Below are 15,395 nucleotides of genomic sequence, written 5' to 3'. Positions count from 1 at the left end.
AGCCTTAAATATTTTTAAGGTTTTAAATACACAATACTCAACTGCTTTCTTGAAAGACTGTAATAGTTTTACTTCTACCAGCTACAAGAGTGTCTTTCAGTCATAGAGCAAAGCCCACACCTCAAAACAATGAGTGTTAGCTTAAAAAAAGTCATTGTCAACTGAGTTCGAATGGTTTTTCCTTTAATTTGCAGTTCTTACTTGGCAATGGTAAGTCAAACTTTCCAAAAAAACTTTGTTCTCCTTTTTCATAAATTATATATGCATACTTTTTGTCATTTTCTATGGAACTGTTAACATTTCTTCTTAGCATTCCAGTCTTACTATTTCTCAGTGAGGGATTTTTCTGATTGCATTCTAAGATCTAGCCTCCTGGCTGGGGCAGTAAGAGGTGGGATGGAGAAAGGGCGGGAGTCAGAGCCAGGCTTGTTCTCTTAGTCCTTCCACAATCACCAAGGTGTGACCTGGGCCAACTCTTAGTATCTCTGGGCTTCAGTTTCCTCCTCTATAAATAGAAGGGTCTTAATTAAGGTCCCTTCCAGTCCTATAAAAGGGAGTTAGAGATCCGTAGTTTCAAAGCTTCTTTCACTATCATGATTTGAAGGAGGTAGTGCTAGTGGGTAAACATCAAACCATAAGCTTGTTTCCCCAGTTCTAACCTACCACTACCACCTACCACTGAGAAAATCATTTCAAGGCTCTTAGTTTTCTGATCTGTAAATGGAAACCTCGTTTTACAGATTTGTTGTAAAAATTATGTGAAATAATAGAAATCAGGCCAGGCGTGGTGGCTCACGCCTGTAATCCCAGCACTTTGGGAGGCTGAGGTGGGCAGATCACCTGAGGTTGGGAGTTTGAGACCAGCCTGACCAACATGGCAAAACCCTATGTCTACTGAAATGCAAAATTAGCCGGGCGTGGTGGTGCATGCCTGTAATTCCATCTACTTGGGAGGCTGAGGCAGGAGAATTGCTTGAACTCAGGAGGCGGAGGTTGCAGTGAGCGGCGATCATGCCATTGCACTCCATCCTGGGCAATAAAAGTAAACTCCATCTCAAAAAAAATAACAATAATAATAGAAATCAAAGTGTATAGAGTATAATATACCACAGACAGACGGGATGCAGTGGCTCATGCCTGTAATCCCAGGACTTTGGGAGGCCGAGGCGGGTGGATCACCTGAGGTCAGCAGTTCGAGACCAGCCTGGCCAACATGGTGAAACCCTGTCTCTACTAAAAATACAAAAATTAGCCGGGCATGACCACTCACCAGAGTGACTATAATCCCAGCTACTTGGGAGGCTGAGGCAGGAGAAAAGCTTGAACCTGGGAGGTGGAGGTTGCAGTGAGCTGAGATCGTGCCATTGCACTCCAGCCTGGGCGACAAGAACAAAACTCTGTCTGAAAAAGGAAGAAAGGAAGGAAGGAAGGAAAGAAGGAAGGAAAGAGAGAGAGAAAGAAAGAAAAAGAAAGAAAGAAAGAAAGAAAGAGAGAAAGAGGGAAGGAAGGAAGGAGACCATATTCATACTAGTAGCTGCTTATGACTAACAGAAGTAAGGATGAGGATTAGAAGCAATTTCAACTTTATAATACATTCTTTCCTTTATATAATAACAATGAAAAAGACAGCCAGGCACAGTAGCTCATGCCTGTAACCCTAGTGCTTTGGGAGGCTGAGGTGGGAGGATCATTTGAGCCCAGGAATTTGAGACCAGCCTGGGCCACAGAGCAAGACTCCATCTCTACAAAAACTTTAAAACAATTAGCCAGGTATGGTAGCCTGTGCCTCTAGTCTCAGCTACTAGGGAGGCTAAGGCAAGAAAATCATGTGAGCCCAGGATGTCGAGGCTGCAGTGAGCTATGATAGTGCCACTGCACCTGCACTCCAGCCTGGGTGACAGAGTGAGACCTTGTCTCTCTTTAAAAAAAAAAATGAAGCAAATATAACAAAATATTAACAATAGTCAGTGTTGATTCTGTGGTAGGAACATAGTTGTTTGCAAGATCATGCTCTGTACTTTTCTGTATCTTAAAAAATTTCCTGGCCAGGTGCGGTGGCTCATGCCTGTAATCTCAGCACTTTGGGAGGCCAAGGCGGGCGAATCATGAGGTCAGGAGTTTGAGATCAGCCTGGCCAACATGGTGAAACCCGGTCCCTATTAAAGATACAAAAAATTAGCCGGGTGTGATGGCACGTATCTGTAATCCCAGCTACTCGGGAGACTTAGGCAGGAGAATTGCTTGAATCTGGGAGGCAGAGGTTGCAGTGAGCCGACATTGTGCCATTGCACTTCAGCCTGGGTGACAGGGCGAGACTCCATCTCAAAAAAGAAAAAAAAAAATTCCCCCTTCCCATACAAATATGCCTAGTTCATAAAAGCAATCCTAAAAGATTACATACAGTAGGAATGTAATTTTTTACTTTTTTTATTTTTAGAGTTTATTAAGCAGGGGAGTGGAGGGGAGATGTGGCACAAATAGAAGTATGTTACATTCAAACAACAGAATCTGGGATTTTTGAAAAAATCTTTCAGTTACGGTTACAGAAGGGTCACTTCCTCCCTCAACGACACAGGGACCTCTCAAAGGAGAGGAGAGAGTAAGTCCCATGGTAGGGCCAGTGGTTGCTCCTGGGTTTTGGAATGATTTCTGCAGAGTTTTCAAGACCCTGGGCTCAGGGTCGAGACTTCATAGCGGTGGCAGCTAGACCCAGCAAGAGAGCTGCGACGGTGAAGCCCTGGGTGGCGATCCAGGTGCGCATCATGAGCTGTGAGCACTGGCTGTTGCCCTGGTGGAAGCAGTAGAGGCCGTTGGTGAGGACGGCTGCCGTGCCCAGGCAACCTATGGGTACAACCAGGTTCTCGCGGGTCTTGCGAAAGAACTTTTCCTTGAAACCCTCAGAATTGCTGTAAACAGTGGGGCTAAACCCCTCAAAGATAGGAGGCTTCGACGATTCAAAGGGGGCCTCTGGAGTCACAAAGCCGGGAGTCGCCATGCCCAGGCCACAGCTGCAGGAGAAAATCCTTTTTTTTTTTTTTTTTTTTTTTGAGAAGGAGTCTCGCTCTGTAGCCCAGGCTGGAGTGCAGTGGTGCAACCTTGGCTCACTGAAACCTCTGCCTCCCTGGTCCCAGTTAAAGCAATTCTCCTGCTTCAGCCTTCCAAGTAGCTGGGATTACAGGAACGTGCCACCATGCCAGGCTAATTTTCGTATTTGTATTTTTAGTAGAGACGGGGTTTCACCATGTTGGCCAGGCTGGTCTTGAACTCCTGACCTCATGATCCGCCTGCATCAGCCTGCCAAAGTGCTGGGATTACAGGTATGAGCCACCATGCCCAGCCTACATGTTTTTTTATAATGTTATTTGATATAACAACTTGGAAAGGACAAAATTATAGAAATGGAGAATAGATTAGTGGCTGCAGGGGTTAGGAATGGGGAGGTGGTGAGAAGGAGGTATGTGTTTATTAAAGGGTAATGACAGGGAGGCTTATGGTGATGGAACTCTTTGTATCTTGACTATGATGACAGATACACAAAACCTACACGTGTGACAAAACTGCACAGAACTAAATACACACAAATGAAGTAAAAGTGGGGAAGTCTACATCAGATTGGTGGACTGTATCAATGTTAACATTCTGGCTGTGATATTACACAATAGTTTTGGAAGATGTTACCATGGGACAACTGTAGAAAGGGTATATGTGACCTGTCTATTATTTCTTATGACTGCAGGTGAATCTACAATTATCTCATAAGAAAAAGTAAGAAGAGGCCAGGCGTGGTGGCTCACACCTATAATCCCAGCACTTTGGGAGGCCGAGGCAAGCAGATCACTTGAGGCCAGGAGTTTGAGACCAGCCTGGCCAACATGGTGAAAGCCCATCTCTACTAAAAATACAAAAATTAGCCGGGCATGGTGGCACACTACTCAGGAGCTACACAGGAGGCTGAGGCAGGAGAATCGCTTGAACCCAGGAGGCGGAGGTTGCAGTGAGCCGAGATCACACCACTGCCCTCCAGCCTGGGTGGGCAACAACAACAAGACTGCAAGGGAATAATGTTCTCCTTGGGAAAGAGATTGGATGTAAATAGGAGGTCTAGTAGCTGGGCATGGTGGCTCACACCTATAATCCCAGCACCTTGGAAAGCTGAGGCAAGAGGATCACTTGAACCTAGGAGTTTGAGACCAGCCTGGGCAATATAGCAAGATTTCTATAAAAAATGAAAAAAATTAGCCAGGCATGGTAATGCATGCCTGTGGTCTCAACTACTCAAGAGGCTGAGGCAAGAGGATCAATTGAGCATCCAGAAGTTGAGGCTGCAGGGAGCCATGATCATGCCACTGCCCTCCAGCCTGGGTGACAGGGCAAGACTGTATCTCTAAAAATTAAAAAAAAATAATAATAAATAGAATATATAAAAGTAAATAAAAATTAAAAATACAGATCTGGAGCTGGTAGGGAAGAAACAGAGCTGTATGGGAGAAAAGAATACTTTCCCTTGTTGATGTATGGTCTGTGTTTCCTTTTTCTCCTCTTATTTTCTTTTGCATTCTTCCTCTGATTGACTTCTTTCTCAAGTGCCTCTTCTCTCTGACTTTCCCTGTGTCATTATTTTCCTCAACTCATTATTTTCCCTCTTTGCTTTGCTAAAAGACTCTATCCCTGCATCTTATTCAGAGCACACTGACTGCACTGGACAGGAGTTACAAGAGAGAAGAGGTACTCACAGAATCCTGGATTTCGAAAACACTTAAGCTACAATGGTTGGTGAATATCAGAGTCCAATAGTCACATATTATACAGATGAAAACTGAAGTGCTGAGAAGGGAAATAACTTGTGTCACTCACAGAGGGAATTTTTGGTAAAGTTGGAATATGAGCCTGGGACACACTAGGACAACTTCCCTAATTTTCTTTTCTTTTTTTTTTTTTTTAGACAGGTTCTTACTCTGTTACCCAGGCTGGAGTTCGGTGGCATGATCAAAACTCACTGTGGTCTTGACGTCCTGGGCTCAAGTGATCCTCCTGCCTTAGCCTCCCAAGTAGCTAGGAATGCAGGAGTGTGCCACCATGCCTGGCTAATTTTTTTGTATTTTAATTTTGTAGAGATGGGGTCTGGATATATTGCCCATGCTGGTCTCAAACTCTTGGACTCAAGTGATCCTCCTACCTTGTGCTCCCAAAGTGCTGGGATTAGAGGCGTGAGCTACTGCGCCTAGCCCTAGTTTCTATAATTTTCAACAGACGGAGCTCACTAGTTGGAGATAAAGAGATTCCTGGGGGCAGTCAATTAAAACATAGAGAAATTAGAGCAACATGGTAAGACAAATAATCTGATTGGGTGCAGTGGTTCGCGCCTGTAATCCCAATAGTTTGGGAGGTCAAGGCAGGAGGATCACTTAAGCCTCGGAGTTTGAGACCAGCCTGGGCAATATGGCAAAACCCCATCTCTACAAAAAATAAAAAATTAGCTGAGCATGGTGGCGCATGCCTGTAGTCCCAGCTACTCACGAATATGAGGTAGGAGGATCACTTGAGCCTAGGAATTCGAGGCTACAATGAGCCATGATTGTGCCACTGCATTTCAGCCTGGGTGACAGAGCAAGAGGCTCTGTCTCAAAAATAGAAAAGAAAAGAAAGAAAAAGAAAAGAAAGGAAGGAAGGAAGGAAGGAGGGAAAAAAAAAGAAAAAGAAAAAAGAAGGAAACAAAGAGGGCAGCCGGGCACAGTGGCTCACGCCTGTAATCCCAGCACTTTGGGAGGCCGAGGTGGGCAGATCACCTAAGATCAGGAGTTTGAGAGCAGCCTTGCTAACATGGTGAAACCTCGTCTTTACTAAAATACAAAAAATTAGCCGGGCGTGGTGGCACACTCCTGTAGCCCCAGCTACTAGGGAGGCTGAGGCAGGAGAATCGCTTGAACCAAGGAGGCAGAGGTTGCAGTGAGCTGAGATTGCACCATTGCACTCCAGCCTGGGCAACAAGAGCAAAACTGTGTCTCAAAAAAAAAAAAAAAAAAAAGAGAGAGAGAGAGAGAAAGAAAGACGAAAGAAAGATGGAGGATGGAGGGAGGGGGAAGAGGAAAGAAGGAAGGGATGGAAGGACAGTTACTAAGTAGTTATGAGCCAGAGTTAAAAACTAGCCAGATGGTTTTGTGATAGGATTTGGGTAGAATGAAAATCTCAAGAGGTTAAATTCCTAAGAGGCAACTCTTCTCTCTTACTAACTATGGATTATTTTAAATGCACCAGATACCCCTCCTCGAGATGTAATGTTATACCATAAATGTTATGGGGAGAAACTGCCCAAATGAACAGACCAGCGCTCACACTGAGAACAGGAATAGGGAGTAGCCTATTTTGAGCCTACCTTTTTAAAAAACATTTGCATTTTGGGAAAATATAAAAAAAAGTGTCCAACAGGGTTGTCCTGTTGGTACCAAAAACCTTCAGAAATTTCAGAGTATATGATGTTGGTAAGAAGCACCAAAGCAGAAAGTACCTCTTTCTGCATGCGAGAAACCATCATTTATGTGAGAGTGATGTTCCCTAACACAAGAAAGGGTCTCCGTTAAGCAAGTGAGGGGTGGAAGGAGCTGTTGCCAGAGCCCGCCAGAATCATCCTGGTAACCAACTGCTGGTCCAAACATTTCCTACTTACATGGAACAGTGCAAAGTGCCAACAGAGTTCTCCTGACGAATGTCTTCATATTCCTTATAGATTCCCTGCTTTTGCCTGGGCAAAATAGTTCATCAACCAAAGTTTAGGTTTTCTGCTCTTCTTCCCATTCTTACCCAGCAGGTGGAGTCTACAGCCTAACTCAGGTTTGACCTCAATAGCTAGAGGAAAAGTGGTTAAACAAAATAAAGAAGTTAGAAAGGGTTAAACAAAATAAAGAAGTTAGAAGCTGATTTACCTTTTAAAATAACAAACTTAAGTTCTTGTCTACAGTAAGCTTTATGGATCAAAAACTATTCTGACTTTTCATCTCAACAGATATTCTACACATATCACACATCAGCATACATATATGCCTCTTAGAAAATTCTGTTATTAAAACTCGAAGGAAAGATGAGATCATGAATAAACTGAGCATTTAAAAAAATTTATCTTTCATAACTTTTCAATCTAATATCTGTGTATTATAATCATTTATTTTTTCATGTACTAATTCATTTATGTATTTACCAATCAATAAATATAATCTGATGTGCACTATGATAAGTGAGGTCAAAAAAAAGGAGATACCCTGATCCACACAAGATATAAAGATGAAGGGCTGGGCGCGGTGGCTCAGGCCTATAATTCCAGCACTTTGGGAGGCTGAGGCAGGCAGATCACCTGAGCTCAGGAGTTCAAGACCAGCCAGGCAAACATGGAGAAAACCCGTCTCTACTAAAAATGCAAAAAATTAGCTGGCCATGGTGGCGGGTGCCTGTAATTCCAGCTACTCAGGAGGCTGAGCCTGAGGCACGAGAATTGCTTGAACTCAGGTGGTGGAGGTTGCAGTGAGATCGTGCACTCCAGCCTGGGTGACAGAGTGAAATTCTGTCTCAAAAAAAAGAAAAAAGTGCTATATTGAGGACTGAGACCTGAGATAGTGAGAGACAGGGATGTACAACTTGAGTCATACTGTGGACTGACAGGATGGGAATAGCTAAGGGACCGTCTGAGGTGGGGATGCCTGTCTGGTTCACTTGTTACTGCCTTGTTTATGTGACTTTGATAGTACTTAGCGTCTGCTGTTGACACTCAGTGGGAGATACACCTAAACCACACAGACAGCATTATTCTGAAAAGGGGAAGTTGCCAGGGAGTGTGGACCAGTAGTCTCAGTGGCCCTGTACTCTCCAAGCAGAAGTGTAGACTTCTTAGCTCTTCTTCCCTGTGACTAGCCTTCAGGTGTAATTTCCAGTATATAGTTCCTTATAAATTCTATAGCTCAGGAGAATAAATAAGAGGCTTCTTTTCCAGAAAATCCAGTATTGGTTTTCCTCCTTCGGAGGCTTAGAGTCAGAACTCTCTAAGTAGGCATGGCAGAATCCATGGAGGTGGCCACATCTTGCTTTTTTCAGTGAGTATTAGATCCCACAAGACAACCGCTCAGCTAAACATAATTAAAACTTAGGTTTTACGCTATTTGTTCCTTTCCTAAAACCCTCAGTGACTCCTTATTATCCATAGGGAACATACAAGCTAAATAAACGTGAACTTTTTTCTCCAAGCAAAACATTCTCCCCAGTGAATAGAAAATCTTGTTTTCCTGTGTTACCTTGAACCAAAATTTTTTTTTTTTTTTTTTTTTTTTGAGGCAAAGTCTTGCTCTGTCGCCCAGGCTGGAGTGCAGTGGCGTGATCTCATCTCACTGCAACCTCCACCTCCTGGGTTGAAGTGATCCTCCTGCCTTAGCCTCCCAAGTAGCTGGGATTACAGGCGCCCGCCACCACACCTTGCTAATTTTTGTATTTTCAGTAGAGATGAGGTTTTGCCAGGTTGACCAGGCTGGTCTCAAACTCCGGACCTCAAGGGATCCATCTGCCTGCCTTGGCCTCTCAAAGTGCTGGGATTACAGGCATGAGCCACCACACTTGGACTCCTTTAAAATTATTATTATTGTTATTATTATTATTATTGAGACAGAGTTTCGTGCTGTTGCCCAGGCAGGAGTGTGGCACTACCTTGATTATAGACGCAAGTCACTGGGCCCAGCTCTCTTTCCAGTTTTAAAGTATTATTTTTAATTATCCAAAACAAATGTGTAGTAAATAGTCGTCTTATAAATCTTTGTTTTCTTAGCATATAATTTCAGAAATAGAACTGATCAAAGGGTATGTGTATTTTTAAGGATTTATAATGCCAGATGCCTTCCAAAAGATGTTAACAACTTATTGAACTGACAGTATATAAGGGTGCTATAGAGTAATTTGTTTATTTGAAAAACAAATATTTATTGTGTAGAAATATGTATTTTAAAAATCCCCCAGAAAAGATGCTCTTCTCTCATTTCCCCATCCTATTCCTCTTCTTCCACATCTCTGATATAAAGGACATTATTAAATCTTATTAAAACTTCATCCACACTAGGCATGGTGGCTCATGCCTGTAATCTTGGCATTTTGGGAGGCCAAGGCAGGCAGATCACCTGAGGTCAGGAGTTTGAGACCAGCCTGGCCAACATGGTGAAATCCTGTCTCTACTAAAAATACAACAATTAGCTGGGCATGGTGGCTGACGCTTGTAATCCCAGCTACTTGGGAGGCCAAGGCGCGAGAATTGCTTGAACCTGGAGGTTGCAGTGAGCTGAGATCGCACCACTGCACTCCAGCCTGGGTGATAGAGTGAGACTCTGTCTAAAAATAAGATAAAATAAAATAAAATGAAAACTTCATCCAGATGTCTAGACAACACTTTAACTATGTATTCTTCTGTATTTGCAAGTTACATGTTCATATAGCCATCTACAGATACCAGTTAGCCTTTGTAATCCATTCCCCACTTAAGTTTCACCACCTACTGGCTCTTCTGTTAATCCCTTGAGGAAAAGTTTGGAATTGAGGGGTAAATCCTTTATAAGGAGAATGCTGCAGTCTATTCGCTATTCACCGCTGACCAAGCTGCCACCTGGCCCTCCTGACTGCAGCAGGCACCCCTAGACAGTCATGTAAATGGACTAGGCCTGAGTCTGTAGTTCTTTGCTCTAAAAAAGGAGATGTAATGGCTTCTACTTTCTATTTATTATTTTGTGGAAATAATAGAGGAGTTTCTCTAGAATGTTTTTTGATCTGGTGGTTAAAGAGACCTTGGACATTTAGTCCCTGAAATAAATTGTTGCATCTTTGAAGGAAAAGACGAAAGTAGTTTCTTACACTTTAGTGAAGAGGCCTTTGGAAAATTTTGTTCTAGATGTTGTATATTCTCTGCAGAGGAGTGTTGGGGATTCCCCAAATCAATAGAACTAAAGGGTAACTGAAGAGAACAGGGAGTGACATGTCAGATTGAGAATCAGTCTTTTGAAAGTGGCAAAAAGAATATGTGTTAAAAGAAAAAATAGGGTAGAAGATAAAAAGCATAGGGCAGAAGATATTAGCTTCAATTCCTCTTTTTTTTTTTGATCCTTGGGAATGATTTCTTCCTAGTTAGACTGCCAGTGTTGCATAGTAACCCCACCCATGAAGAGGACTGGAATACTGAAAAACTGCATGAAACTAAGTGCTGTGGGTTGGGCAGGGTGGCTCACGCCTGTAATTCCACACTTTGGGAGGCCAAGGTGGCTGGATTGCTTGAGCTCAGGAGCTTGAGACCAGCCTAGGTAACATGATGAAATCCCATTTCTACAAAAGATACAAAAATTAGCTGGGCGTGGTGGCATGAAGCTGTAGTCCCAGCTACTTGGGAGGCTGAGGTGGGAGGATCACTTGAGCCTGGGAGGTGGAGGCTGCAATGAGCCATGATTGTCCCACTGCACTTTTACCTGGGCAACAGAGCGAGGTCCTGTCCCAAAAACAAAAAAACTAAGCACTGTGGATTAGAAATGAATAATTTTTCATCTTTATATCTTTTTCTTTTTTTTTTGAGACAGTCTTGTTCTGTCTCCCAGGCTGGAGTGCAGTGGCACAATCTTGGCTCACTTAGGCCAAGTGTTTAATTAATCTCTGAAAAGTGGAGAATTTAGCACCAGGCATGGTGCCTGGTGCCTGTAATCCTAACTACTTGAGAGGATGAGGTGGAAGTGTTAAAGGTGGAGTGTGTCCAGGTTCTTGGTGTCTTGAAAAAAGAATTGGACAAAATGCACAAACAAAGCAAGGAAGGGACAAAGGAATTTACTGAACATGAAAGTACACTCCAGTGTGGCAGCGGGCCTGAGCTTAGAAGTTCAATGGGTCCGTTACAGAATTTTGGGGAGTTTAAATGCCCCCAGAGGATTCCATGATTACTTCCGGTATGCCTTATGTAAATGGAGAAGATGAAGTAAAGTTACAAAGGCATTTACGGCCTATGCCCTATGGACAGAATATTACCTGTTATAGCTGAAGTGTGAATTGGCCTTATGTTCCCTACCTCCAGACCCTATTTTCCTGCCTCAGGAGGATTACTTGATCCTAGGAGTTCAACTCCAGTCTGGACATCATAGTGAGACCCTTGTCTCTGAAAAAAAATTTTTTTGAGACAGAGTTTTGCTCTTGTTGCCCAGGCTGGAGTGCAATGGCATGATCTCGGCTCACTGCAACCTCCACCTCTTGGGTTCAAGCAATTCTCCTGCCTCAGCCTCCTGAGTAGCTGGGATTACAGGAGCCGGCCACCACGCCCAGATAATTTTTTGTATTTTTAGTAGACACAGGGTTACACTATGTTGGCCAGGCTGGTCTCGAACTCCTGACCTCAGGTGATCTGCCCACCTCGGCCTCACAAAGTCCCGGGATTACAGGCGTGAGCCACCGAGCCCAGCAAGTTTTTGTTTTTTAGACGGAGTCTCCCTCTATCGGCCAGGCTGGAGCGCGGAAGTGCAATCTCGGCTCACTGCAACCTCTGCCGCTTGGGTTCAAGTGATTCTCCTGACTCAGCCTCCCGAGTAGCTGCGATTACAGGCGGGCACCACCATGCCCGACTAATTTTTTGTATTTTCAGTAGAGACGGGGTTTCACCATGCTGGCCAAGCTGGAAAATTTTTTTTTTCTAATAAGTGAAAGGCAGAGTATTTATCTGAAAAAAGTGGGAGACCAACAGTATCATGGGATTGTTATAAAGATTAAAAGACAGAGTGTTACTGAAATACTTAGAAGAGCTGTTATTCTATTGCTGTCCTTTCCCCTTGTATTTGGATAGATTACCGTACTTGTTTCTTCTATGTAACTCTGTCAGTGGGGTTCTCCTTCTCTTAGAGGCCTGGAGAAATTTGTCTTAAATGCTTTCCCAGTTAATGAATTGCGAGAGGCAGATTTTATGTCTAAATTACAAGGGCGAGACTTAAAAGTATGAATTGGGGCTAACGTCAGTGCTCAGGTGCAGGGATCCTCCGTTTTGTTCATCACACAGCTCCCGGCACTTTAATAAATGAGGCTCAAAGAAACGACGGGCTTAGGTCATGCAGTAGTCAAATCCAGAACTCACGTTTGATTCCAAAGCCCACACGTTTTCCTAGTTTAGAAACACTAAACATTTAATTCACCGCACCGGGGGCCAGACAGGTAATGGATAACGCCTTAAGTATGTTAGGAAGGGAAGACTGTGGTAAAAAGGCGAAGAAATGTTTATCTACAGTCGCAGCCCCTATTCAGATCTATTTCACTGCCTTGCAGAAAAGGCCGACTGTCGTCTCTTTATCCCATGGCCGATTTCTTGTGAAATCTCCTAACTTTTAAATACTTCCAATCAAAAGACTGCGGTTCAAATGCAGCCCACCGGGAGCGTGTTTGCAAACTGGAGTAAACAAGAGTGGGAAGCTGATGAGGTGAGTACCTCAGTTCGATGGTGATAGCCAAGAAACGGGGAGTTTTGTACCTAAGGCGAGAATGAAATTCTACGCAGGAGGGTCCCGGAAGGAGGACTGAATTAAATGCAGATTAGAGTTAGGGCAGGGCAAGGTGGCGGGAGAACTAGGCTGCTATCCCAGGTGACTGGCCTATCCAGCCAGCGCGCCCGGAGGTACAGACCATGTACAGACTACGGCGAGGGGTGTTAGGGGCTTCTCGGGATAAAGGCAGCGAGTGGCTGCGCATTCCCTCCCTGACTCTTTCAGATGAAAGCCTTCTGTGGAGCAGACCCTAATCCTCCCCCCCGATTCCTTAGGTCACTCGGCGATTTACTTCCTCCGCCGGCTCCTCACATTCCTCCACAGCCCTACGACTTCCGCTTGCCTCGTCGTCTGGGAAGCCGCCGACTTCCGGCCGTGCAGCGGTGGGCTGAGCCAAAATGGCTGAGGAGAAAGTCGCTACGGTGAGCGCCGAGATTCTCTTTTGTTGCCCGGCCGCAGGGCAAGGCAGGCTGGCGGGTGGCTTCTGTCCCATGCAGCGGTTCCTGGAGAGAGGCGGAGCTGGGTGCCGAGCGGCTCAGGGTGGGCGGGGCGACACGGTCCTCTTTCTACTGTCCCGGCACCTGGTCGCCTGGGGCAAGTCTGGATACTTAGCAGCACAAGTCCTGTTCTAGGACTGTAGTCCCTCTTGGGGTGCGCTGGACGGAGAAGGGAGACTTTTCACCAGTAATGGCTCTTACCTTAGTCCCATCTTTTTCTCTCTCGGGGGTTTGGAAGGTAATAACTAGCGCTTGTGTAGACAGTTTCTGTTAATCCCGTGAACTGGGAATTTAACTTGACAACAGCCTGGAAGCTTGCAGCGTCACTGCCTTCTGCCAGTGGAGCAGGACTATGTTTTTTCTGTGGTGATTAAGTTTAGGAAAGTACGGTTTTGGAATTCAGCTGAAGGCTGAGTTGGGCGTTAACTCCACAGAACTGCTAATATAGAGAAACCCGATGAATTCAGGATGACCTAGTCGCTGTTTTTTGAGGCATATATCCATAATTGGATCTAATTTCGGTAAAGTGCCAAGTGTGAAGCCTTGTTTACCTTGCTTTAGTGTTGGGTTTGAAAGCCTCTTCTGTCCATTTGTTAGAATGATTTTAGGTATTCGGAATTTATTGTCTTTCGAAAAACGCCCTGGAAAACAGTACAAGAGCAGCCTTTGGCTGTTTTACAACTTAGTTTTGGCTAAGCAGCAAGGTTAGTGTTATTGTTAGAGGGCCTTTTGTTTGTTTTCTACTCTCATTTGCAGAGTAGTCATAGCATTCTAGTCTAATTAGAAAACTCTGAAGACAAACTTTTTTTTTTTTTTTTTTTTTTGAGACGGAGTGTCGCTGTTGTCGGCCTGGGCTGGAGTGCAATGGCGCGATCTCGACTCAGTGCAACCTCCGCCTTCCAGGTTCCAGCAATTCTCCTGCCTCAGCCTCCGGATTAGCTGAGAATACAGGCGCCTGCCACCACGCCCGGTCGAAATATTTTTATTAAGCTAAGAAATTTAAAATAGCTAGGCCGGACGCGGTGCATCACGCCTGTAATCCCAGCACTTTGGGAGGCCGAGGCGGGTGGATCACTTGAGGTCAGGAGTTTGAGACCATCCTGGCCAACATGGTGAAACCCCGTCTCTACTAAAAGTACAAAAATTAGCGGGGCATCGTGGCGCTCACCTGTAATCCCAGGTACCTGGAAGGCTGAGGCAGGAGAATCGCTTGAACCCTGGAGGCGGAGGTTGCAGTGAGCCAAGATCGTGCCATTGCACTCCAGCCTGGGCGACAGAGACAGACTCCATCTCAAAAAAAAAAAAGAAAGAAAAACAGATTTTAAAATAATAGGCCAGGTGCAGTGGCTCACGCCTGTAATCCTAGCACCTTGGGAGGCTGAGGTGGGTGGATCGCCTGAGGTCAGGAGTTCGAGACCAGTCTGGCCAACGTAGTGAAATCCCGTCTGTACTAAAAAAATACAAAAAATTAGCTGGACGTGGTGGTGGGCGCCTGTAATCCCAGCTACTAGGGAGGCAGAGGCAGGAGAATCGCTTGAACCCGGGAGGCAGAGGTTGCAGTGAGCCGAGATCGTGCCATTTCACTGCAGCCTGGGCATCAAGAGCGAAACTCCATCACAAATAAAATAAAATAAAATAAAATAAAATAAAATAAAATAAAATAAAATAAATAGCATGGTTAATGTTACTGGGTTTTAAATATTAAAGATATAAGAAAAAATACTTCTACGTAATCTTAAAGTGTAAAAGATAACAAATAACATAACATTGCTACAAATACAGCTTATCCTCTAGTGCTCATCACAGGTGTTTGTGTAATAGAATATGAACTTGAGTCGGTGACGGCAGAATTGTCCTGTACATTTGAATGTCTAATACTGTTTTAAAGAGAATAGCTTTTGTTTTGATTTGACTAACCATTAAGCCTGAAGTTAACTGTTTTCATTGTTATCAAATTTATTGCTAGTAGTGTTGTGTTTGTAGTAATTTTCATCTTTTCAAGTTACTAATGCATGGAAATTTGAATTTCTGTCCTTTTTGGAAGTGATATTTTATCTTTTTTTTGTTGTTGTTTTTGTTTTGAGATGGAGTCTCACTCTGTTGCTCTGTCTGGAGTGCAGTGGTGTGATCTCAGCTCAGTGGAACCTCCACCTCCTGGGTTCAAGCGATTTTTCTGCCTCAGCCTCCCGAGTAGCTGGGGTTACAGGCTCTCACCACCATGCCCGGCTAATTTTTGTATTTTTGTGGAGACGGAGTTTCACCATGTTGGCCAGGCTGGTCTTGAACTCCTGACCTCGTGATCTGCCTGCCTCAGTCTCCCAAAGTGTTGGGATTACAGGCGTGAGCCATCACCCCCAGCCTTATTTTTTAATACAATTAAAAG

General features: G+C 44.3%; 2 protein-coding genes across 5 annotated transcripts in view; one reads left to right on the top strand and one right to left on the bottom strand.

Annotated features, from left to right (window-relative positions):
- Window positions 1–2,427: 2,427 nt before the first annotated feature.
- On the bottom strand, window positions 2,428–12,868 carry HIGD2B (HIG1 hypoxia inducible domain family member 2B). 2 transcript variants are annotated; one of them, XM_032176270.1, is made up of 3 exons: window positions 12,503–12,868; window positions 6,665–6,843; window positions 2,428–3,008 (listed from the first exon to the last, which is right to left on the bottom strand). In XM_032176270.1, the coding sequence occupies exon 3, from the start codon at window positions 2,993–2,995 to the stop codon at window positions 2,675–2,677; it is 321 nt and encodes a 106-aa protein (XP_032032161.1). In that variant the 5' UTR covers window positions 2,996–3,008; window positions 6,665–6,843; window positions 12,503–12,868; the 3' UTR covers window positions 2,428–2,674. The 2 variants fall into 2 exon arrangements, 1 of the variants encoding a protein (XP_032032161.1); XR_009209653.1 differs by lacking the exon at window positions 12,503–12,868 and having other exon boundaries at window positions 2,650–2,788; window positions 6,665–6,801.
- A 10-nt stretch (window positions 12,869–12,878) lies between these two features.
- The window catches only part of BBS4 (Bardet-Biedl syndrome 4), a 61,116-nt gene continuing 58,599 nt past the window's right edge, over window positions 12,879–15,395 (top strand). For all 3 annotated transcript variants that reach the window (XM_032176265.2, XM_058427532.1, XM_058427531.1), the window contains exon 1: window positions 12,879–12,937. In XM_032176265.2, the coding sequence (XP_032032156.1) occupies window positions 12,914–12,937 (24 nt within the window). In that variant the 5' untranslated portion in view covers window positions 12,879–12,913. The remainder of the gene's footprint in view (window positions 12,938–15,395) is intronic.

This window comes from Hylobates moloch, unplaced genomic scaffold (assembly GCF_009828535.3).
Source record: "Hylobates moloch isolate HMO894 unplaced genomic scaffold, HMol_V3 SCAFFOLD_14, whole genome shotgun sequence".
Lineage (NCBI taxonomy): Eukaryota > Metazoa > Chordata > Mammalia > Primates > Hylobatidae > Hylobates > Hylobates moloch.
This window is presented reverse-complemented; position numbering and strand designations above follow the sequence as displayed.

What these genes read in the sequence shown, in the direction of transcription:
- HIGD2B (XM_032176270.1), bottom strand. Translation starts at nt 2,995, where the DNA reads ATGGCGACTCCCGGCTTTGTGACTCCAGAGGCCCCCTTTGAATCGTCG.